At 23.4% G+C, this 26806-nt stretch overlaps 1 protein-coding gene across 1 annotated transcript; it reads right to left on the bottom strand.

Annotated features, from left to right (window-relative positions):
- Positions 1 to 881: 881 nt before the first annotated feature.
- LOC129972748 (pyridoxal-dependent decarboxylase domain-containing protein 1-like) lies at positions 882 to 26706 on the bottom strand. Its single transcript, XM_056086993.1, has 22 exons — positions 26540 to 26706; positions 23891 to 23961; positions 23625 to 23681; positions 22558 to 22653; positions 20825 to 20977; positions 19531 to 19729; positions 17802 to 17873; positions 16717 to 16923; positions 14392 to 14463; positions 13951 to 14103; positions 12779 to 12829; positions 10777 to 10854; positions 9886 to 9946; positions 9219 to 9271; positions 8690 to 8795; positions 8286 to 8344; positions 8090 to 8202; positions 7826 to 7950; positions 5661 to 5779; positions 4461 to 4553; positions 3722 to 3824; positions 882 to 1936 (listed from the first exon to the last, which is right to left on the bottom strand). The coding sequence occupies exons 1-22, from the start codon at positions 26615 to 26617 to the stop codon at positions 1782 to 1784; spliced, it is 2274 nt and encodes a 757-aa protein (XP_055942968.1). The 5' UTR covers positions 26618 to 26706; the 3' UTR covers positions 882 to 1781.
- Between the last annotated feature and the right edge of the window lie 100 nt (positions 26707 to 26806).

Below are 26806 nucleotides of genomic sequence, written 5' to 3' on the forward strand. Positions count from 1 at the left end.
CATTACTGCATTTTGTGTGCATTTGTTAGTATTCAATCACTCAAAAAAATGTAATGATATTGTGCAGCTATTTCGATTTGTAAGGCATTGTTAAGAAAATGTATTTGTATGATAGTTCTTACATTACTAGTGTCAGATGCCTATTTTTTATACAAATTCATTAAGCAATGCAGAAAGCCAATTTTACTGGCAAAATGTTCTTTAAAAAAAATTAGAACAAAACAGTACTAATAATTTTTACTCATAAACTCAAATTAAGGGGTTGAATCAAATATACTGTATAAAATGCTGGAACTTAACTACCCATCAGATGAACTTTTGAATCTAAATTCTAGGTTCAAGAAAGTAAATTTTAAAATAACGATTTAGAACACTATTTATGATGCTGAAAAGCCAAATGATTTTATATTTCAGGCAATCTAAAGATAATAAAGGTACATTTAAATTTGAGATGCAGTGAAATGCAAACTATCTACTTTTGATTGATTTGTCCAAAACTCTTTATAGATTTATCCTTGGTGTATAAATAAATAAACAAACTAAAGAATAAAGAAATATAACTTTTAATAATACAATCAATTATATCACACAATATCCAAATATTATTTCACAAACAAAATTAATACAGAAAATGTGAAAAAAAAAAGTAGAACCACATGATTCATAAAATACAATACTGTACAATAAATATCACTAATTTTTTAGTTTTGTTCAGCTGCAAATAATATGACAGAAAATTGTTAATTCACATATTTTATTTTTTATATTTATATATATATTTTTTTCTTTTAAAACAAGCTGTTTCTAAATGCCATTTTAGCATTTACATAAACAAAATATCTATTTTACATTACATTAAAAAAAATGCATTATGAAAATAAAAATTATTTGATATTTTTTCGTTGCAATTATTTACTGACACATTAAAAAAAGTACAAAGAATAGTTATTATTTCATGGCATACATCAGACATATATGCCTCTATAATATGCTAATTTAAAAAATTAAAACAATATAATTTAAAATACAGATAATCCCTTTATTATTGAAAACTGATGTTTAATTAAAATAATTAATACATAAAAAAGTTTTAACATTAAGCCCATAAAACTTTTTTGTAAATTTCTGCCTTTCAGTAAGATGCACTTTTTTTTTTTTACAAGACTTCAAAAACAGTTACCACAAAACGATTTATTCTAGTTATAAACTAATCACCAAAAAAAGCAAAAATTAACATATTTTAAACTATGCCAGTATAAAACAAGTATATATTTTATCTTGCGACTAGTGAATATGTTACAATAACTTTATTCATCTATTAACCTAAAACTGTCTAAATATTAATGATTTTAAACCAAACAAGATTGATTTATATTTTATAATATAAAAAGAAACCTTATTCTAACAGGTATATATTAATGCCACAAATTATACAACAAAATCATGCTAAATAATTATAATTAGTATCTTTATAATAACCATATTTATTAAAAGATATGACTAGAAAAAAAACACTAGAAAAGAAATATTTGTAAAATATTTTTAAATAATGGAAGCTTAGTATCGTCAAGATACAAGAAAAAAATCCTTTGTAACAATAAGGCTAAGAAGTATGCAAAAGTTAAGGCCTCACCCACAAAAGAGGTAAGTAAATATAAAACTTTAAAGTGCAACACCCTTATTGTGCTGTTTAAATATCCAGATATCGTCCCGAAACAAATTATGTTGCATAATAAAGTTTAAATATAGTATCATTCTCCTATTAACCATGGATGAACTTGTCATGGATTTGATGGTGTAGGGCTGCTCTTTTGTTCAGCATTTGAAGACTGACTAGAACTACGAGATATAAATTTTGTTGCTGTAGATGAAGATTTTGATCCTTCTTTGATTTGCATATGATATTTATAAATATTTTCTGTGCTTTCAATAGTACCTAAAAAAGATAATTAAAGTTTCTATAAAAATACAGAGAAGTTAAAAATCAATCACTTTTAACAGCTGAACCAGATAATTCGATTTCCTATTTATTATTTTCTAATAATAAATAAGAAAATGTCTTTTTTTCAGATTGGAAATCAATACATCGAACATTTGAAAATATTTTTATCACTGTCTGCATCTTAATAAGCAATTTTTATAGTTTATATATAAAAAAATTGAATATATATATTTTTTATTTTTTAGCATGATCCTTTTTCATTTCTCACTTAATAATAACCAAAGAAGATATATTCAAGTTAAGCCAAAACAGAGACACTTTCTTTCTTCTGTTTCAAACTGCAATTTCAACTGTCTGTCTAATTTTTTACTTAAATGTAAATAACAAGTTCGGGTAGAAGATGGCTTTTAATTATAAAAATTAAACCTATTAATTCTTTTTTTTTTTCAGAGAATTTCTCCTTTAGAACTTTTATTATACCAAAGTATGCATAAAATAAATATCCTAATTAATGTTGTAGTTCAATCAACATAAAGGAAAAATAATGAAAAAAATATTTTTTTTTTTTATATCTTTTTGTTTGTCTACCTCTATATTTTATCTTATAATCCTTTGCCAAATAATATCTCAGGTTGAATTTTAGAAAAAATCTAGTCATTTTATCATAATTCTTCAAAATGAATAGCATTTGATAGCATTCAGGATAAAGTTCTGAGAAATAAAGAGAATAAGCCACATCTTCTGATGTATGAAGGAAAGTTGCAATAAAAAAGGGGGAGGGGGGATTTTTTAAGAAATGTGTGAGCAAAGCTAGCTATGGATAACAATGAAAAATCAAATCACCTGGTTCAGTGACTAAGAATTTTTTTTAAAAAAAAAGAGCTCCTAGTTCCATGTGCATTTAAATGGATAAAGTCTTACTGAATATGGCAACATTTAAACAACAAAATAATGTGGAAAAGTCAAAATTAAAAAAAAAAAAATGAAACAGACAGATTTTTGTAATAAGAATAAGTTTTGATTCTAAGATGCAATTTCTAAATCCATAATATAGTCAGTAAACAAAATCGAATGAATTTTGGAAACAGAATTACATATAAATCTTTCAACATAGTCATATAAAAGAAAATACAGATTAATAGATATTAACGCCTTTTCAGATTCATTTAAAATCTTAGACACATCCACATTTTTTTTATGATAAAACCATTGAAATTTCATCTATTTAACTTAATGAATTTTTGAGTCATCATGTTCACAGACAAATATAATTCCAAAAACAGGTTTTGGGACTTAGGGATGTTTAAAATATAGAGATTCATCAAAATCTTGAGATTGAATCTCTTTTGATAATTACCATAATTTCTCTATATATTTCAAAAATATGAAAATAAAAACAGTGTATAATTTTAGATATTTGTTTTTGCCTTACTTTAATCCATAATTGACTGTAATATTTTTGAATTTTATTCTTCAAATTCTAATACTTAAGTTTTTCTTGTTTAAAATTATAATAGATTGCAGATCAAAACTAGTATAACATTCGAAGCATGAATTAAATTTTCCAGAATATTAACCTTAATTATGCAATTAACTGAATAAAAATTCTCAAGGATCAAAATGAGAATAGATATCAAGTTATATTTATTTTTCTTAAATATCTGTTAATTAAGAGTAACATTCAAGCTAAGAAATATTTTAAACTTAATAAGAGCTTATATTCAAATGTCAATGTTGAAAACTTCAAATAAGTTGTAAAGTTATTTATAAAATTCTTACCTGAAGTTAAATTAAAACTTCTTCCTTTAATACCAGTTTCTTTCGGAGTTGGGTACCACCAGGATACCAATGATCCTAAAACTGGCACTTGTCTTAAAACACCCTAAAGTAATAAAATTTGCTTGGATTTAATAAGTTTTCTTTTTTATTATTAATTAATTAATTAAAGTAAATGCAGTTCATCAAGGTATTTAGATATAAAAAAAATCATTAAATGCATATCAGTCTTACAAAATTATTAATGAAATAGTCTTTCAGGCGAAAAAAATAAAGAAATTTATATACAGTTTGAATATATCATTAATAAAAGCAGAATCAAGTATCAAACATTACAATTATAGAATTTTTAATTCGCTGTGAATTTTCATAGCTATAAAACTTTTTCCAATAACAAGATAACTAGGCTGGTCTAGTTAAAAAATAATTATCTACAATTAAATGAGAAATAAATTTAATTTTACAATACAAATATTTTACAATAATATTTAACTTATATTCAAAGTGCATGTATTCATACTGTATATGATTTTACGTCTGTTGCAGATAAGATATTATTAAAAAACAGCACACAAACACAATATTTTACTTGAACCCATTTATAACAAACATGTATAATATGAACAATTAACAATCCAAAAACAATCAATTTCGATGTATGTATAATATGTATTTGGATTTAGTTATAAAAATATGATTTCTATAAAATCTACAGTATCATATTATTAAATGCTAAACTTACTTCTTGCATTATTTTTTCCTCGTTTTCATGCATTAGTTCCTTGTTAGCCTCTTCAATACCCTGTCTTATCATTTCAGACATTGTTTCCAAAAACTAAAAACAAAATGATAAAAATATATTTGACTTTAAAAAGTTTATTAAAATGAAACATTATAAATTATTAAAACATTTTACAATAAAATTATACACTAAAGCAAATAAAAGAATCTCAAAAATCTAAAATTTCATTAAAATGCAAATGAAAATAAAATGAGATGTAATTTAATAGAATGATCAAGATGAACAAACTGTTTGCCAATTTAATTGTTAAAAGATTTTCAATTAAATATGGAATAAATACCACAACTGCAAAAAAATTTAAAAAAGAAAAGTTTTAAAGTGTTTCCAATGTTCCAAATTAAGGTTAAAATTCTAAAGTAATTATGATAAATTTATGATTAATGAAAAATAAATCCAATTTTATCCAATGTTTTAGTGCCTTAAATATAATAAAAAATAAAATATCTTTTATTTTATAATGTACAGGATGGTTATAATTAAAATTCCACTTTGAAATGGTCATAAAAGGAAAACTACTGGACCAAATGTTATCATACTTGGTAATAGTTTAAAAAAAAGTAATAGAAATTTTATTCTGCCAATATATATATATGTATGTATGCATGTATACAAAGCATGTTCAATGGGGTACCCATCATTTTCTCAAAGCAAGTTAAATTTCATTACCGCATTCTCAACTTTAGCTCTTAGCATATCAGGAGGAATGTTACGCACATTGTAGGTGAATCACATCTTTCAATTCCACCAAATTGTTTAGATTATCACCATAAACAGTGCTTTTGAGATAACACACATTGAACATGCTTTGTAACATGTTTCAGATGCGATTAAACACATTTCAATTTCCTGTCATATTTTGCTCAACAATATTGCATATAGTGCCATCCCCTCCCTGATGATGAGTTTTTGAACTTTTTTTTCCTTGGCAGAAAAGAATTAGTTTCCCATGACCTCCTTTTAAACTAGAGCCAAGTTTGATAACATTTGGTCCAGTAGTTTTCCTTTTATGACCATTTCAAAGTGGAACTTTAATTATAACCACCCTGTATAATAAAGAGTCCTTATAATACGAGTTACAGAGTAAATCAATATAGAAATGAAATTCCATATTAAGAGAGAAAAAACTATTTTGACATATACCTTGGAAGACTCTTCTAACTCCTGTCCAGCAGAAGTCACTAGATTCATCAATTCATCCAAATCTAAATGAGCGTCAACCATTCCAAACCGTACACATAGCATACCATCATCAGCCTCCCCTTTATTAAAAAAATTATAAAACTTTAAAAAAATAGAAATTAAAAAAAAATAGAAAAACTTTATTCTACAGAATTTGTCTAACAAAGCTCATGGAACAACAGATTTCTATTTGATTTATGTAAAAATGAGCAAAATAAAAGAAATTAAAAGCAATACAGATTTTTTTGAAAAATAATTAATAGTTTCAATAAAAAATACATATTCAATAAATAATTGAAATAAATAAGTAGTTTTAATTAGCAATCTGATTGCTAATCTGAATTGCATAATAAAATTTGAAAATAAACAGTACAATTTGTATCTAGCGCATTCAATGTTATCTTAAGAGTTTTTAATTGAATTATCAATATAATTATAGATAATTCGTTAAATATATAATTATTTATATCAAGTAGATTAATAGATTTGAAAAAAATTATTCATTTATGATCAATGAGGATTCAGAATATGAATACATTTAGCTAAGAAAAATTTTTTTATTCAAATTCATATAATTTTTAGTTTTGACTTCAAATTAATCAAAACGTATTCAAATTATAGATAATATTTTCACATTATGTTAAACAGAAATTCAAAGGTTCAAAGAAAAATTCAAATTCAGAATGTTCAGATTACAAAATCCTAAAAAGTTTTTTTTAAAAAAAACGTTACCTTTCACTTTATAATTAAATAAATGCATGGATAAAACACAATTTTCCTCACTTTTTGAAAAATGTTCTTTCTTACAAGAAATTGCACCTTTACCAATGTGAAATTCTTATGAATGGGCAGTGATTATTATTCTAGAATAATACACATTTAATAAATAAAAAGCAAGAACAATGTTCACTTCAATAATGTATAATAGATCATTACAATCTAGTAGCAAATTATAATAATACCAAAATAAAAGGCAAGAGGATGCTGAAACAAGATGTCTTTCAAGAATTAAAGTTTATTAATTAAATTGAAGTATCAATGTAAAATTTTGAAATCACACAGAAATCAAAGGCAGCTTGCAGTTTATTTTGCCTTTAAAGTTCATGTTCCCTCTCTGTAATAGCATTCATCATTTAAACTAACAAAATAATTTGATATATCTTTTCAAAAATCTTTTATTTAAATAATTAATCTGACACTTAAAATATTAATAAAAAATTTGTATGGTCTTTCTAATTTTCAGTATATATATATATATATAAATAAATAAGAAGAATTGAATTTTTAACATATATCAATTTCCTAACATTTTAACAAAAATTAGTTAAATCCTTTTTAGTGCCATTTGACATGATGTTCAAAAGTTATAATTGTTTTACTTATGTATGTATAAAATAATAAAATTAAAACAACAATGAAAAGTATACATATAATGAAAAAAATATACATTTGACATACACACAAAACATATTACCTATGGGTCAAAAGTATTAGCATGCTAAATGATGTCAAAAAGATGTTCACGATTTTTATTATTATTTAATAAAAAAATTATTATTTAAAAAATAAAAGAAATTAAATAACTTGGTTCCAATTTTTAAGAAATAATTTATTTAAATATAAAATAAAAAGCCATATTGTGAACTTAAAAAATGTTTTTCATCAAAGATTTAGAAGGTTAACTGTTCTACATGTTCCAAGTAAGTATACACAGAAAAGCATTATCAAAGATTTTGAAACTCAGCCAATCAAAGACACATATGCAAGCATAATAGTGAAAGTAATAAAATAATAATAATAATAACATTAATAAATAAATATTAAACAACAATAATATGAAAAAAATAACAGTGCATATAAATTAATAATTTCCCAAACATTTATAAGCAAAATTAATAGGCAAAACAATTTTAAATGAATTAATCATATTATTAATGCCAGTTAATTCTATGATATAAATAAAAATATTTTCTATAGCATTATAGAACAATTAATATTTTCATTTAATGAATGCTTGTCATTGATTCAAGAAAAAATAAACCCGGTATTTAAAAAAAAAAGTTTAATTGATATTCATTTTTAGAACAAAATAAAAACATTGAAAAAAATTATAAATATCCACTTACCAAGCGAAAATGCAGAATCTGATGCTTTCAGTTTTGCCACTAATTCAGAATTTAATTGATTAATATCAGCCTTCCCTGTATCTGTTAATTCATTTAACCTATCAGCCCAAAACTCAGGAATATATCTAAAATAATATTATCATTATAAAGTTTAACTGTAAAAACATTAAACATTTATGCAACGTAATTTTTTTTAATCATTACATTTCTTTAAACAATACATAATAAGATTTTTTAAAAAAAAATTTAAACACTTCAACAAACCTTACACCACCCATTCCAGCCCAGTTTGCTATTTCTACAAGCTGAAGTTTAGGATATTTCATATGATCTTGATAAAGCTTCTCTTTTTGTTGGACTGTGGCATTGAGAATTTCCTAAAAAAAAATAATGAATTTAAAAAACTATTTGGTAATATTTATAAGAATTTTTTTTTTTTTCATTTGAAATAAAAACTTACAATTTGTTGCTGAAGGCATAGGAAATAATGTTCTACATCCTTTTTCGTACTTCCCAGAACTTTTTAAATAAAGAAAGATTGATAAATTCAATATATACTAAATAAATGTTATAGAAAATATACAAACATATAATCAATATCTCATTTTTAAATTATAATGTATTTTAGTAAATCAACATTAATACTTTTTACCACACATTTCACATACATATAAGTAATGTTTCCTTTATGCTATTAAACTTTTCATAGCAATCACAATTTATTCACCAATTATTTCAAAGTTTAAAATATTTTTAAAAATAAAAATATTTAAAACTATTTCATCAAACAAATAACTTCCAAAAAACTTTTTTTTTCAATAATTTCATTAATAAAATAATAAATCAAATTTACAAGTTACTTACCATGAGCATTTTCCAAAGGGCAGATTCTTAAACATACACCAAAATTTGACAGATCCAATATCTCAGTTTTAATAGTGGGAACTTGTCTAGCCATTAACTGCACAAGCTATTAGATGTATATAGATATTTTTTTTATAGTTACTCAGTGAGCATCTCATACGAAAAATTGTATTTATTTTTGTATTCATATGGATACCAATGGTATAGAAAGTATCAAAATTGATTTACAAAAAGCAACAAGCAAACTTAAAAGGCTACTTAACAATGATTATTTCAGAAAATTCAGATTAGAGTATCTAATTAATAAATGTATTAATATTCAGCTTAGAGTATCTATTAATAAATGTAATGAATCTAATAAAGAATTAACTCAGAATATAAATTTTAGTAGCATCAATTTTTAGCACAATAAGATAGTAATCAGAACCATCATTTCTTACAAATATTTTAAAATAATTCTATTTATTTAATAGAATAATGACATATAATCTATTCCACCAAATGGAATAATGATAAAATATTCACTTACCCATGAATTCAAATTATCATAATATGGTGGATTTCTTTCTGGAGATTCTTGATCTATAAGTAACAAAAATAAATAAAAATAAATTTAAAAATTATAACATATAAATACATTTTTATATTTCTTACTGGTAAAATAGAGTAATCCAGCAATTATTGATCCCCCCCCTATCTTCCATATGAGATTATTTACTTTTCTTTTATATCCAAATTAATACATATTTAACAAAATTAATGTATCTAATGCAGTCATTTAAGGAAACAGTTTTGTGGATAGAATATTAATATTTTATTCTTGATTTTCCTATTATTCCATATTAAAAAAATCCAAATAGTTAATTCCATTTGGTTTTTCAACTCATTTACAGTTTTCAATGATGTGTGAAACAGCAGAGTATCACACAACTTATTTTCAAGAAATAATTATCATTAATGAAAATTTCATAAATTGGTTCTAAGAACAAAATTGTTAATAATGTTGAAAATGATTATTTGGCTATCAACACAATGATATGGCAAAATTATTGTGAATAATGATCACAAAAAAAAACAAAAACAAAAAAAAACACCTACAAGCACAAAAGGATTTTTACCTTTCATTAAAAAACAAAATAAGTATTAAACAAAAAATTTAAATTGGTAAAAATTATTTTTCAATTAGCTTTTTGTACCTTTGGAGGCTTTTGAGGTATATTGGAAAACTAATACAGAAGTCAAAGCTTCAAAAAGTATCTGAAATGATAAAGAAAAGTTTCAATAAAAAACAATAACAATGTTATATTTAAAATGCAGAAAATTTTATTGAAAACAATGAAAAAAAATTCCAAAAGACAACTTTATTCCAGATACCAATGCTATTTTTATTATCATAAAAATGCTCTTTATTTTTCTCTCACTACACAATAATAAAAATCTCATTATTTATCTCTTTATTACATTTAAATATGCATTATTAAATGTACTCATACTTAAAGGTTACTTAATTACTTCTAAGGCCATGAGTCTAAATTTAATATTACTATTCAATTTTAAATGTAATTTAACACTATTTCTTAATAACTACAAAAATCACAAAAAAAAAACTTTGATCACATAGCAATAAAATTAACTTTTAATTAATTTCAATTATTATTTTAACATAGTAATGCACATAATACTGAAAAGGAAAATGGCATAAATTCTAGAACTTTTTTAATGAAACAAAAGTCTGAATGATTTTGTTCTTTATCTTAATAGCCATCCTAATTAAAACAAATGGCCAATTAAATTTACTTTTTTATTTACATAAATGACTTTATTTTTTAAATTAATCTTTATCCCCAAAAGATTTTTAAATATTATTAATAGAAAAAAAAATCCTTTAAAGGGTTAAAATGACTTACAGATAGCTAGAAAAAATGAATTTTAATTATCAGCTAAAAGTAAAAAATTATCCTAAATGGAAAAGAATAAACATTGCAACTAAAATTCCAAAAAGAACTGACAGAAAAAAGTTGAACTATGCAAATAACATTTTTTTTAACTATTCTTAAAAACAAGGTAGATTTCAAAAATGAATATACCATTGTTGGAATACTTTTCTCTCCAATAGTTGATACATCATGATGGTGACCATCCTTAGGTGCTGGTTTTCTTTTACTCTTAAAAATAAAATTATTTATTCAAAAAATATATACAACATATGCAATAAGTTATAAATATCTGAAAAAAGAACACTAAAATCATAATAAGAAGAATCTCTTTAGTTTATATAAAACTTTACATGAATAAAGAATAAAATTGTAATCCGATCAAGAAAATACACAGATGTCAAAATTTCAATAAAATCACCATAAGTACAATTTTTATAATATCATTATTTGGTTTCATATCAAATGAAAAAACAAAAAAGAATGAAATCTCAAATTTAAATATTAAAAAAATATATTTTATTTCCTAATCAATACACAAAAAATGGCAGAAAGAGCTTAATTTCATTGAATTGTATTACATAATACATAATCCCAATTACTAATAAAATGTTACATCTGACTGTTGAAGATATACAGAACAAACTGTTGAATCTATATTTATCAAATCTAAAACAGCTATACTTTGGACAGTAAAATTATTCAGTCCAGATTATTCTCCCCTTTCAAATTTTAATCATCTAAAATTTAATTCAAGTTGCTGCATTTTTCTTTTTGTTTATAACTTTTGAAAGAATTATACCACAAAAGTTATTTTTATACCATTTTTCCAGTTTAGTAACTTTCCTATTACTCCATTATATTTTACAATATCTACCCAATGATATAGGTTTAAATAATGTATAACATGCAGCCTATTTCTTATCTTTTTTTAATTACCACAATCTGCTATTAAAGCCCTTCAAGGAGATTATGTGACATACCCTTTCACTAAAGGGTGGGGGGGGGGGAGAAACAAAGAAAACAGGTCATAAAGCATTGGTTAGAAAGTCTGGATAAAATTCACATTTTATTAGTAGAAGGGGGGGGTCCCCCTCTTTTCTCTGAAATTTTTTGCATTTTCAGTTAATTATTTTAAGAAAAATTATGACTTTATTTCTTTAACTTTCAAAATGTCTTCATGAATTTTAACCATATTTTGAACATAAAACAATTTTAAAATGTGAAAATAATCATTCTATTTACAATAAATGTTATTGCTATTCAATTTTTTTTGGAGGGGTGGGAGATTTATCAAATTCCTTAATCTTGACTGAATTACATATTCCAAACCATTTTTTCAACAAACTCATTTAAAATACCACAAACAGACAAGAATAGATTGCACAATACATTGAAAAAAGATTTTATAATATTTTTTGGGGCCAAATAAATGTTTCTGACTGTATATAATTGTCTTTCAAAACTGTAATACAGATTTCAATTACAAGGTCAACTATAATTTTTTACATCAAATAATACTTTTTTAATCTTATGCCATTTTTACTTCAAATTACAAAGCATGTCAAACTGTTTCAATCATGTGATAAGAAGTTTAGACAGCAGATAAATACATTCATTTATGATTTCATCAACATTTGATTAATTTACAAACATGGAAATTTGAATTAATTTAATAGAAGACAGTCTATTTTTATTTTCTAATTCTGGATGTATTTGAATTTCTTTTTTGATTTTAGAATAAATTATTCCTCTAAAAATTCAAAATTTTAAACATTTGACTTATAATAGTCACTTGTTGAAATCCTCAATTTTATGACTTATCCTTCAAAATTAATAATTTATTATATTCAAAACTTCAGCTGAAAATTACTTCAAATAACTTTAATTCCAAATTATTAATATAATATTTAAAAAATAACTCAAACAAATTTTAAATTTTATTGAAATAACTGAATCAGTATAATTAATGGTCCAGTTAAATCAGTAATTAAATAATGGCGAACTAACTGTCATTAAAGACAGTTTTGCTTATATATTTAATAATTAACATAATATTAAACAGCTTCTCTTTAGGAATTAAAAAAAAAAAATTGATCATTTTATTTTCATCTAAATCCTACAGATCTGGAATAATGACTATTGGTATACTTACAATTATTCTAAGTTCTGGAAATTTTTCTATGCCTTGAAGCAAAAGATCGGCCTATAAAAATAAACAAATTTACATTCTTTGTAATTAAAAATGTTGCAATAGTCCAATATTAATAAGATTTGGAACTAATAATTCAATTAATGCATACTAATATGAGTAAAATACGCATAATTAATCATAAATAGCAATTAATTAAACATTCATTTAAAACATTCAAGATAGTTTCAAATTTTAATCATAAATAATATGTATCGTATCATCTCCCAATAATTCGTAAATCAATTTCTTTTTTAAAAAAGTTTTTTTTTTTTGATAAATTTATTTTGGTATTGTTAAGTGGCAAGATTACAAATAGTCAGGAAAAACAAGTTACAAATAATTAATCTCATAATGTGTGATCAAATGACCTTTGCAATTTGCAGTATTTTTAATAAGCACATGGCAATTTTGGATGTGAATCAATGATTTAGCTATTCCATAAATGAATTTAAGATTAATAATAAGGATTACCATATTTTCTTCCAGCACTATAAGTCATTTTTTAACTAAAACGAAAACAGGCTTATTGACTACCATTCAAATATATATAAAAAAAAAATTGAGATTAAGTAATTATAAGAAGAAAATATTAAAATAATAATAATAATCTTATTCGGTGATATATTCTTGATAAATACAAGATAAGATTTTTTTTGTAACATAGTAATGCATTACAATTCAGAACACTTGTTAAATCAATAACATAAAAAAACTGAAAGATAATTTATTCTCATAAATATATAGAGAGGCAATAAGAAAACTACAACTGACAAGGAAGATGTGATCTACTTACAGGTTCTAAACAGACACTCACAGATTTTAAAATAATAGGACAGAAATTTTATTATTATTTGAAATGACAAATTTAGAGCAGAAAACCATATTAACAGCAAAATATAGTTTTTAGAAAGCAGTTTATTCATCTATTTTGAATCACAAATTATTTATAATAAAATGGCAAAGAATTTTTTTAATGCTCTCTCCAAAACGTTTGTAGATTGATTACAAAGGCTTCGGCTTCCATAGACAAAATATGGAAATATAATTACATGCAAAATTACTGTAATTTAGAAACAATATCTGTATTAAAGATCACATTTTTACAACAATATTATGCAGAAAAAAATACTTACCAGTTCAAAAGAATGTCGTATCATTTGGGTGAGTGTGTCATAACCCAAAGTTTGAACTGCAAACCATATAGGAAGAAAATCTAAATGCCCATAAGAAGCTTGTCCTAATCCAGCAGCATGAACATGTGCCATCTCCTTTGCTTTATATAAAGTCTAATATTTAAGTCAAGAAAAAATTCAATTTCCTATCATATAATTAATAATTTATTTGAAAATTTATTGCTACCATCTAAAACAAATTCTTTTAAATTTATAGTAAAGCATCTAAATTGAAAAATCATTTTTAAAAAAATGGAAATAGAAAATTGCATTGGAAAAATAGTACTTTTTTTCCCCTCATTATTTAAAAAAAGAAATAATTTTTCAGTAACTAGAAGAAAATTAAACAACTTTATAGTAAAAACATCAGTAATAAAACTTTTTAAACATGGAAAAGGATACAACATATGGCAAAGATGGAAGACCAATCCAGTCACCTAAAGACAAAGTCATACTATCACCAAGATTGGAAGGCTAAAAACAAAAACAATAGTAGTCACTTTTTAATTTTAGTTCAGCAGAATATAAATGAAAATCATTTTAAAATATTAAAACTATACAGATGCTAATATTTATAAACAGAATAAATTAAAAATATTAAATTCTATATTAATATATTATTGTTTAAGAGTGCTATCATTGCTTTTATCAATAACATTTAGTTTATTTTCTCTTTAATGCCAATGCATTTTATTAATAGAATTTTCATATTTTTAAACTTTGCAATGTCAAAAATGAAAGATATGAAAACAAACAAACATTAGTCAGCTTTTGTATCAATAATGGAAGCTGCAAGAGTATTCGCTAAAATGAAAATTTTATCTCATTTTTGGAGATAGGTATTCAGAAATTTTTGATTTGTTTGTTCACTTTGGCAATTTTTACCCCTTTCATAGACAAAGCAATAAACAATAAATGAATAACTCTAAACAACACTTATGAGAGCTTGCAGTGAACTAGCTTTACAATAGATTTTAGTGAAATGAATGGCATTTGACAGATACTTCTTTATTCCTTAAATAAATTGATATTACATTTGGATATTATTGAAATCATTAGATTTTGTTATTGCAATAACTATATTCTGTTTGAATACTCTTTTCCATGTGAATATATATATAATAAATAAAATGGTCTTTTTAATAGTTTAGAATAATGATCACCCTAACTACATTCTAAAATCATTCTTCTTCTCCTTTTCTCAACAAACCTACAAGTTTATCTTATTTTCACAAAAACATTCTTATCTTTTAATAGAAATATATAAATAATTCATTAATAGATCTACCATGTTCATTGCCATTTTAGTTCAATTCTATTATAGTATATTAATTAAATTAAAATTAGGCTTTAGTCATATTGTTCGCAATTTACAACTTCAAAAACATTTACAGCATTTATATGCTTCATGTCAAACTTTATGAAAGCTTTTGATACTTTAATGCCATAAATTCTTTTAATATTTTAAATAATAATAATATAGAAAGAATAATAATGACAACTAAACTGCCAGACTTAAAAAAATTCTAAATTCTAAATCTCAATAAGGAATATGATAGTCAATTTTTATTATGAATATTACTGAAGAAAGAATTATATTTCAGATATATGATTATTCTTCTCAAATTTCTGTAACTAAAGAAAAGTTCAAAGTTTTGATATAATATTTTGTTTAATATATTAATAAAAATGGATTTAATTATGAAAATATGAAATTTATTCTTTTGAATTACCAATATTTCAACCATTCCAATAATAAAAAATTAATAAATTTAGTTCTAAAAAATGAGAATTACAAATAAAATAAAATGGAATTTCATAATTTGGATTATAACTAAAAATAAGACATTTATCATTCAGAATATTTTTTATTTTTATAAAATGCATGAATAAATGAGTTGGTTATTTTGGAATCAGACATGAAAAACAGAAGAAAAAAAGCAATTAACAAACAAATAGGATTAAGAATGAAATGGCAATTCATGATTAGAAACATTAAGTAAATAAGTTTTGGCATAAATAAATGCAAAAAAATCAATATTTTGTTAAAATATATCAAGTGCATCCATTTTAATCATTTACCAATAACTAACTTCTAAACTATTAGAAACACACATATACATTTCCATTTGGAATGTTTTATATGGTGTAAAGAATACTGTTTCATAATGTTTGAATCAACATACATACTGCTGATAAAAATATTTAGTCTACATATTTACATTGTCCCTAACTCTAAGTCATATTTAGTACAATATGCTTGACATATTAATATTTTAAACAATAAAAGTTGCATTTTTCTTGGAACATATTTGACTGAATTATGAAGCTATGAATTTATTAATTTAAGATAATTAACAGCTGCCCTCAGCAAGCTTGATAGGTCCCCCTCGAGGCTGTCACTGAAATTGTTGAAAATTGTCTCATTCAAAACTGTATATTTTGATACATTTTGTTTTCAGAAAAGAGTCTTTTTTTATATTAGTGTGTCAAGAATATTTTTATTATATATGAAAAAAAAAAAAAAGACTTGGCAATGTAAAAAAATTTAAAGTTGTAATTTTTTTAAAAGTCTATTTATTGACAAATAACATAAAATATAATTATGTACATCAAATTATTTTTGTAACAGAAATATATGCTAATTTCTAATGGCAAATTAGTTACTAGGCAAGGAGTAAAGTGAACACCCAGTAAATTAGAAAACTAATAAGGAATTTAACTTACCAAGTTAGGAACAATAACTAAACTCAATGCTGCTAAGCTATGGCCATTGACATGTAGCCAAACATTGTGAGCAAGGCATATTTCTTGAATTTTTTGTAGATTGTCAACATGTCCAACTATATTTGAACCAGCATTAGCAATGACTAGCAAAGGTGTTTTGGTAGCTGATAAATCATCTTTGATGCATTTTTCTAAAGCTGCTGTATCCTGAAACATAAAAGTGTTATTTGTAAAAAAAAAATAAAAAAAAAAATTAAGGCATAAAATTTGTTTAAGAATGCATAAAAAATATTAAATCGAAGGAAAATTTTTAAAACAGCAAAAATCATTGGTACTAACTTAAAAAAAAAAATGTTTAAATATTTTTAAATTCACAAAACAAGTTTTTCAAACGCTATCAGATATTTAAAAACAACAACAACATCAATTTGGTTAGCATTAAAATGAAAAAAGCTGTAAATTTATGGCACCATCAAACCATAATTTTTAGGCTTGATATTTAAAACTTTTTATATTCTGAACATCAGATAATGAAATAATAATGACATGAATTAATATAAGAACTGAAGACGAAGTACTAAATACAGGAAGTGCTATTTTCATTCATACACTTCATATCATAGCATATTTGATATGCCAATGAATTACTATGTATTAAAAAATAATATACATTCCTTTTCAAAATTAAAGAAAGAAAAAGAAAAAAATTATTGAAACATATATGAATAAAATAATAATTATGGCACTTATACGCTTCTAAAAACTTAAATAATTTTAAAAAGCCAATTCATCTTCACTCAATGAAAAGAAAACAGATATTCTACAAATTAAAAATCACATTTAAATAAATATACACAAATTCCTTCATTGGGCACTTTTAAATGAATTAGATCTAAAATTCAGTTATCAATGAAAATATTCTATAATTATCATAATATTAAAAATTGCAATGTTAATATTATATACTTTACAACTGGTTTTAATGTCTTATAATATATATGCAATATAATATAAATCAAACCAAGGATTTAATAATTAATTAAAGGTTTCCTAGATTTTGAAAAAAAAAATTCAAAGCCAATTACCATTTTGAACTGGTTGTCTGAAGAGCCTGACATACTTGGGACAGCTTGAATGCATGACAAAGGTAATCCAAGCTGCAAAAATGTTTTTGCCATTAATTTTTTATTTTAACAAATTAAAATATCAATAATTCATATAAAATTTAAATTTAAAAAATAATGCCCTTTTAGACTGTTTAAATCATTCTTAATATTTTTTGTAAGTCAAAAAGATAAATTTTAATACAGAAAAATATAGAAAATAAAAAATTTTATAAATTAGTTTAGGGAGTTCATTTTAATTCAAACTTTAAAGAGTGGTTGCTCTCTAAATAAAAAATACTGCATTTTCTTGGAATATCCGACTGTCAATTCATCATTTCCTGAAACTTTTGAAAACTAACAGTGCAATTTCCAAGGTTTATTGCAATTTTCAGTAATGCCTTTTACTGAATGTAGTGTTCATCAGTTGCCTTTTGTTTTGGTAATTGTCAGAAAAAGCAAAATCATATACTAATAACAAATTTCTGTTTCTTTTCTTTTAAAAAAACTGAGGAGGATGGAAAGATTTTAATGGTATTAATTCAACGGCAGGTGAACAGCATCATTCTGAAAATTTCTGAGGACAGCATCGATCAAAACACTGTAGATGAATATCAAATATGAGTGTTAATTGAGGGGACATTTTTCAATTACTATTACAGATACATATACTTTTAGAGTCATTTGGGGAAAAAAATGAGCTATGTAACCAATTTTATGTTCTTAATGTAAATAAGAAATAAATAACATAAATTGTGGGAGGGTCTTAGGTAATTCTTAATGCATTTTGAAGGGAGTAAAGCCCGCACTGATTCAAACACTTGTGTGAAAACTAAAAACATGAAAAACTATCTAAAGTATTTTATTATCAAGTTGTACAAATTTAACCTTGTATATTTTTTAAGATGTAATTTTTTGTCTCTCTCTTTTAAATATAGTGATGCTCAAAAGTTTAAGGGGAGAAAAACAAATCAACTGAACATTTAATAAATAATCATTAATTTCAAAATAAAGATGCATTTGTGCCAAATATTGAGCAGATACTATTTTAATCATTGTTAAAAAATAACTTTTAAAAGTATTTTTCTAATTAAACCAGCTCTTAAAAATTCGATATTATTATTAATGAATCTAATTAATTCAAGATATGTTTTAATAAATACAAAGGAAATGAAATCAACCACAAATGCATAATAGTTAATTTCAATTCAATAAATAATTAATCAGATAATAATATACATTTTTTTAATTGAAAGTAATTTTTTAATAAGTTTAATTAAAAACTAAGGAAAATGAATAATATTAAAATTCAAAGAAAGTACAAAAGATAATTACGAAAAAAAATTACAGATAATAATAAAAAAAAACCTCATTGGCTTTTTTGAAATGATTATCAAATTCACTAAAACATACAAAACAAATATAATATACATTTTAGTTAAGAAATTTTAATAAAATGTAAAACTAGAGATATTATTTTAATTAAATGAAAATATAATTTTTTCAAACAAAATAGAAATAAAAATGGTTACAATGAAAACCTTTATATGAACAAAAGTAGTAAAAAAAAGAAAGAATTAAGCCTGCAAAATTGAATTAGAACGTTTTCAAAATTTTAAAATGAAATCAAAAATTAAATTCTTAAGTTACAATAAAAAGAAAACAGAACATGTAAAATGACTGAAAATAAAATACAAATGCAACATCTTACTTGTGAACACAAATATGACAGGTATTTTCCTACATTATGTGCATCAGGATCACAATAGTATATAACAGGTGGGCGTGTGAATAAAGCTTCATAACCAGTACCCGAGTACCTAAGGTATCTCATGTGAAGAACCATTCTAATGACACGAATTAATCCTTCTTTACTATCTTTACTGAAATATGCTAAAGAATCAAAGAACCTAAAAATTCAAATGTGATACTTTAAAACATATACATCCGCTAGAAGTTATTCCAAGACAAATTTGAAATATTAAGACATGCATCAAAATTTTTAAAAGATTAAAAAATTCTTAGAGACATTAATCCCACATGTGTTTTAAATTTTTTTTTTAATAAGAGCTGCATAAATATATGAAAAGTGTTTTTAAAATCATGGAACAAATTTCAAATGTAGGTCAGTTACATAGAAAAAAGTCATTTTTGTAATAGAACATGGAAACACAATGGGAACTCCTATAAATACTTATACATCATTGAATTGAATAAAAAGAAAATGATACATCAGATAGATTGTATCTCATAAGTTTAACAGATTATATATTCACATTAGCAGAAAACTATCACATAAATAACAACAGGCAAAGAATGTGCTTCTTTAAACAATAAGTCTTTTAAATACTTATTTTAAGTATTCCAAAGATTTATTATCAATAAAATGCACTATATACCATTATTGAATGTGATACGTTATGTGTAATATTATTCATACAATTAGGTTGCTGAAATATCATAACTTCGTATCCCATTAAATCTGTGTAGTATACTTTATACAATTATTTTTTTTCTTTCATTTAATTCATTAGCCGAAATATCCTTGTAATCGGATTGCCTTTGCATTTCTGGCCCTATATTCTACTGCCAAAATGAGTTGTTTCTTCCATAAATGTAAATAAAACAATCTATCAATAAATATAAATAATCCATTCTTAAAATATGTCTCATAATTTTAGAAATACCTGAATAGAAATTATTGAGCAGAATATTGTTAAAATAATTTTTTTAAAAACATTTAATATCTACTAAAAATTTTTATATTAAAAATTATAATACTTTAAGTAAAAAATGCAAGAAAATTATTTTACTGATTAATAATGAAATTCTTCCAGATATAATTTAAAATGGTAAAATAATAAGAAATACAAATACATATCACAGGAGAATGGAGCTTTAACTCTTAAATACCAACAATAACACCAAAAACATCTAACATTATAAAAAAAATAAAGAAAAGTTTTTAAAAAGATAAGTGAACATTATTTAGTACTAATTATTACCTGAAAATTTTGCTCAACCATAGACTTGTATCGGAGACTATTTGCATAGCTATACGACATACTAAATTCTTATCCAGGGTACTGATATAAGCTGCAAATGTATGTGATAAAAGAGCTGCTTTCTGTACTTCAGTGTGAATACGTCTATCAGGTCTAGTAAAAAAAAATTCATCATATTAATATATATAAAATAGAAGTACTTTATTAGTAAAGGGTACAATTTTAATTCTAAAGCTAATGATATTTTCCTTTCATTACCCAATCAGGGACTATATTATATAATTAGGAAGAAGACAAATATACAAGAAGAGTATTTCATTAAATTTTTATTTGCAAATGATTATGTATTATTTGAAATTAAAACAACTAGATTAAAATTGAAATAACAAAGCAAATATAGAATGGGAGAATAAAGTTCTAAGATTTTTCTTATCCTTCTTGTACAATGATTTTATATAAAACAAGTTTCTCATTATTGATAGGAATATATAAGAAATTCAAAATCAATTTTTTTTAAAGTAATTATTGGCACTCTCATCATCTTCATTGTTGACTGATCAAGTGGCCAATTATTTTGATCTATTAACAAGAAAAATAGTTTCAAAATAAGACATACTTTTTGCCTATTATTGATTCTTTAAAATATGAAGAGTCTTTTTATATATGAAAGTTTTTTGTTTTTTTAAAGCATAAATAAATATAAATTAAGAGTTTTGTTATTGAATGTGAAGACCGGAAAAAGCAGACTTAGCCTTTTAAAGAATTATGTAATATAAAACATTGTAAATACATTTTTAAAAAATTTAATAATTATTTAGGACTGGACACCTTTAATAACTAATTGGTCATTGTTGGAGTATTAGCTGAAACTACTAGCTGTGCATAGTTTCAATTAAATTCTTTATGCATACCTGATATTCATAAATCTCCAACAAAATATTTGTAAATATTAAACAGCGACAAGTATTAAAGTTGTACTACTTTAATAGCCTTATATCTGTTCTGTTTATTAAGTGGGTGAAAACCATAGCACCATAAAAACTTAAGGACCAAGGTAATCTATTTTAAATTCTACATAGCTTTTTATAGTAATGTAATTTCACTTTCTGATTCCTCATGCAATTTGCAGATGTCATAAACAGAATTTTTCTTCTGCAGCTTTCAATAATTTCAAAAATCTTGCAACAAAGTATTGAATGGAACAATGAAAATTACTTGAATTTCTCCAAAAATTATGCAAAGCAATAGTTCTTAAAAACTGGCAAAATTCAAAAAAATATTTACATGACAATTAAATTGATTTAATTACAAATATAATTTTTTTCATAAGTTACAGAGGGGAAATATCAAAATGTTGTATAATTTTTAATTAATTTTTTAAAAAATATTTTAAGATATGCACTTTTCTATCTTTAAAGTACATATGTGCCAAATTTGAGTCTTAGTCTGGTTTAATGATTTGGACTGTAGAGTGCCGACACACAAAAAAATATTTCCTTTTATAAGTAGAAGTATCAAGCATTGTTTACATATCTGTATTAAAATTCTTATTAGCAGGACAACTCTAAATGTTAATGGAAATACTAAGTAAAATTGTTGTAAAATAATGTGCGATTTTTCTAATTAAAGTAGATTAAAGTTTTAAATTAATCTTTTGTCAACATTCAATTAATAATAGCTTTTAAAACAAAACAATAAAAAAGTGGTTATATGCAATATAGAGTTGTGTGTACTTAGTATATGATATTATCATTTCTTCCTCTTCTTCAGCTTCACTTTTGGCAATCAATCCAAGTAAAGTTTCCTTGATTTCAGTAAAAGCCTTTCCTCTGTTGAAAAGATAAAATTAATGCAAAAAATTAGATATTAAATTAAATGGAAAACAATATTAAACATGGAAATAAATATAAATAAAATAAATTAAAAATATAAATAAAATAAATATAAATTCACTACATGATACAAAAATTCTTCTATACAATAATTTATCTTAATACAAAAATGGGAACATTTTTAAAAAATAAAATAATTTAAAGTAGTTCAGTAATTTTCATATATTACATTCAGGAATACTTTTTAAGAAAAACATCCAATTTACATCAATTCTTAAGACAGAATGTTATGCCTTTTTAATATAGAGTTTTCTTTTAAAATATTAATTTTTAACTTTTAATTTGGAATTATATAGTTAAACTGATGCACACACACACACATACACAAAAAAAAAAAAAAAAAAAAAAAAATGCTTGCTAGAAAATAAATTTTGAAGATTATGTGAAATATAAAATAATCAAGCTTTATTCATAGAAATGATGTAAAAAAAAACTTTCAGCTGTATTGAACTATAAGAATCAGCAAAGAAATTCTACCCAAATAATCCTAACATTCTCCATTCAATTTGAACAATTAATAATATTCTTTCTCACCTTAAATATAATAAAAGGTAAAAGCTTTTTTCGCAATAATAATTTAGATATTATATATTTTAGAAAATATTAAATCTGATATTTAATAATATTAAATTTCTTAATTATTTATAACTGCAAATAGTCACAAAAGCAAACAAAATGAACATCCAAAGCTGAATAAATACTAGTAATATTTCGATCAAGGAATTTTTTCCTGCACTCTAAAATTTAACTGGAAAGATATTCAAAAATAATTATTTTTAATCAAAAAAGTATCTTTAATACTTTTTTGAATACTATAAAAATTATGTCATCAGGACTGAATAATTTATAGTAAAAAAAATTGTATAATAATATTATAAAAGCTATTAAATGTGAAAAATCAAACATACTCTTTGGGAAGTGGTCCTGGAATGCATTTGTCCTTTGAAGCAGTATTTAATCCTGATCTAAATAATAATAATCACCTTTTAAAAGCAATGTTAATACTACATGTTAAAACATTAACAAAAAAATTTTAAATATAATATTAACATAATTTAAATTCATAATGTATAAAGTAACCGTTTTTAAGTAAAAACTATAAATAAAAACTTTTTAACTGATATTAATATGGTAAAAATTATATGCTTCAAAAGAAAAGCTAAGCAATTCATACACTGATTCTTCTAAGCGATCCAAACTTGCTTCAGCCAAATTCTGTAATGTTTCAAATGAAGAGCTATCCACCTAAGAATTAAAGATGAATTAAAGTATAACACATATATATTTACTACACATTAAAAATATAAAAAATGAATAAACATAATTAAAATAATATTTATGCATGCCTTAATTATCATAAAAACAAAGTCTATGAAAAACAGAAAGGCTGGAAGACTTTCAAAATTAAATTTTGCTATCAGCTTTATGTCCTGGAATTATACAATCATTCTAAGAGACATTTATGTACATTTTCATGTTAACCAATATGAAAATGATGGTATAGTGTTAGGAGTACATACAAAACACATACAAATATAGATATCACATTTTATAATATCAAAAGTTTCTCCTCAAATATTGGTGTTATTTTTAAAACTACACAAATAAGGTTTCAGCTTATTTACAAGGTTCTGAAAGGCAAGTAAATTTTATCCTAAATTTAAAAAAATGTTCTTAAATGCAAATCAAAGACGTTTTCCAAATCAATTTACTATCAGACATTGGGTAAAATCTATACTAATGTCTGATGCAGAATACAAAAAGTTAACTATTAATCAAAGACCTATGTATATAGAATCCTCATTCAATTTGCATATATCAATATTCACTGATTATGGGAGGATTATACTCAGAATATAGAAAACATATTTTAAAAAAGATTTTAACAGATGTCCAAATAAAACTAATGCCTAAATGTAAGTAAGGACTATGGAAATAATAATTGACAAAGATCACAATTTTATTTTTAAAAGAATAAATCATACTGTATAATTTAAGTAAAATTATAAATAAATTTTAAAATATATATTCAACAAAAACACTTGTTATATTATCAATTATGTTAAAATCATTTATTTTATAATTCCTAAGGAAACTTTCTTCCATTATTTTAAAGCAAAAAAAAAAAAAAAAAAAAAAATGCCTATAAGCTTTTGATGAATGATTCAAAAGATAAAATGAATAAAAAGAATTTCTTTTTATTCCGAGATACCTAAATTAATAGAATAATAAAAAAAGTACAGGAGAAAAACAAGATTTATAAAAATAATTTCAAACTGAACTATAAAAAAAAAATTCAGTGAAAGGGTAGAAAATAAGTGTATAAAGAAAAATATTTGTGTAGAGATGGCTGAGGTTATTGCACTAAGTCTCAATTATATCAAAAATTCTACATGATAAGAGAAAGTATATATGAAATGACCCATTTTAACTCAGCAGGTATATTTCACTGAAAAATGTCTGTAACACAAAAACTGACAGTTGAAAGAAACTAGAACAACTTCTGTCTATTTTAAGTAAACATCTACAACTGCTAATACCATTCTTTTATATAAACAATATTGTAAAAATTATTTGGAAAGAATACATTACAAAAACATCAGTAAATTGCTTCCTAAAATCAATTTTAATATCACAGAGATGACTGAGTCATAAAAATTTTATATACATGATTTTTTTTTAACATTTTATATGAACCAAAATTTTTGTAAATAACATTAAGAACTTATTTTTATATCTACAGATAAAAAGTAAACAGCATAATAAGCTGAGTTCACTATCAATTAATGATTAAAAACTGTAATGACTAATTATATGAATTTAAAATTATTTTAATTTGCTTACTAAAATGATCTTGAAACAAGACCACGATATTTTATTATTACAGATACATGTTCTGACAATACAATTATTATCATTTCATATTGAAGACAAATGTTTGCATGCAACTCCCACAATATAGGGGGTTTTTTTAATAAAAAAATGCATTGTTTCAAAAATTAATTTTTTATCTTAATTTTTTTTATCTTTTAGGTTTCGTTTTATAAATACAACCTATAATTTGTTTTAAATAAGAGTAAAAAATATTTTAATTTTACTAAAATTTATTTTTAAAAATTAGTAATTAAGAATGTGAATAACATGCTTTTTTTTAGATTCAGTAATTATCAGCTGCACAAATTCTTCAGTTATTAAACTAGAATGATTATGTAACTTCAAAACATCTACAAAAAACTTTTACATAAATGCTTTATTATTTCTCTCTAATTTTTCTAAATATATCTATGAGGTATATCAAGAATCCTTTAGAAATACTATTTATGGCTTTAAAGAAAAGATGGCTGAATAAATAAATTATATAAAACCAGGGCTTATAGTTAATTATTTTATGCATACACACACATCTTTCTTTATATATATTATATATATATAATAATAATATAAGAATTTATATATATTAGAATCTCAAACAGAAGATATATTTATATAATTTAAGAATTGGATTTTCTTTTAAATATGTTTAATATATCTTAAATAAATGCTTTGTTTTTTAGTAGTCAAACAATTCAATGCTTTTAGATAACTATGTTAATGAAAAGAGTAGTGTTAAACTGTATTTGCTAACTTAAAAAAAATAAATTATAAAGCAAATACACACAAACAACTCATTTAAAAAGTTCAGAGAATGGCACGACGCTTTTGTAAACAATCTACGGTTAAAATCACTTCGAACATCTTAAACCGTACGTATATCAGAATTAGTATTTACGCCGGATCATAACTAACATTAGTTTTCAAACATTTATAAATCAAAATTGCTTACTTCGCTACCAGTATCTCGAGGAGAAGTATCTTCAGATGGAAGATTTTTATCGTTTAAATCATTATTTATTTCCGCCATGTTGATATTATTTTACTTAATAAAAAAAGTTAGCCTATATAATGAACATATGAAGATGACACACCACCTAAAATAAACGTATACACGTCCTAAACTATGTTTATGACAGAATAACACTCAGAGTTGAGTTGTATAATAATTGATAGTCTTCAGATTTAAAATCTAAAATTCGGGTAAAAATACAAAATA

This window comes from Argiope bruennichi, chromosome 6 (genome assembly GCF_947563725.1).
Source record: "Argiope bruennichi chromosome 6, qqArgBrue1.1, whole genome shotgun sequence".
Classification (NCBI taxonomy): Eukaryota; Metazoa; Arthropoda; class Arachnida; order Araneae; family Araneidae; genus Argiope; species Argiope bruennichi.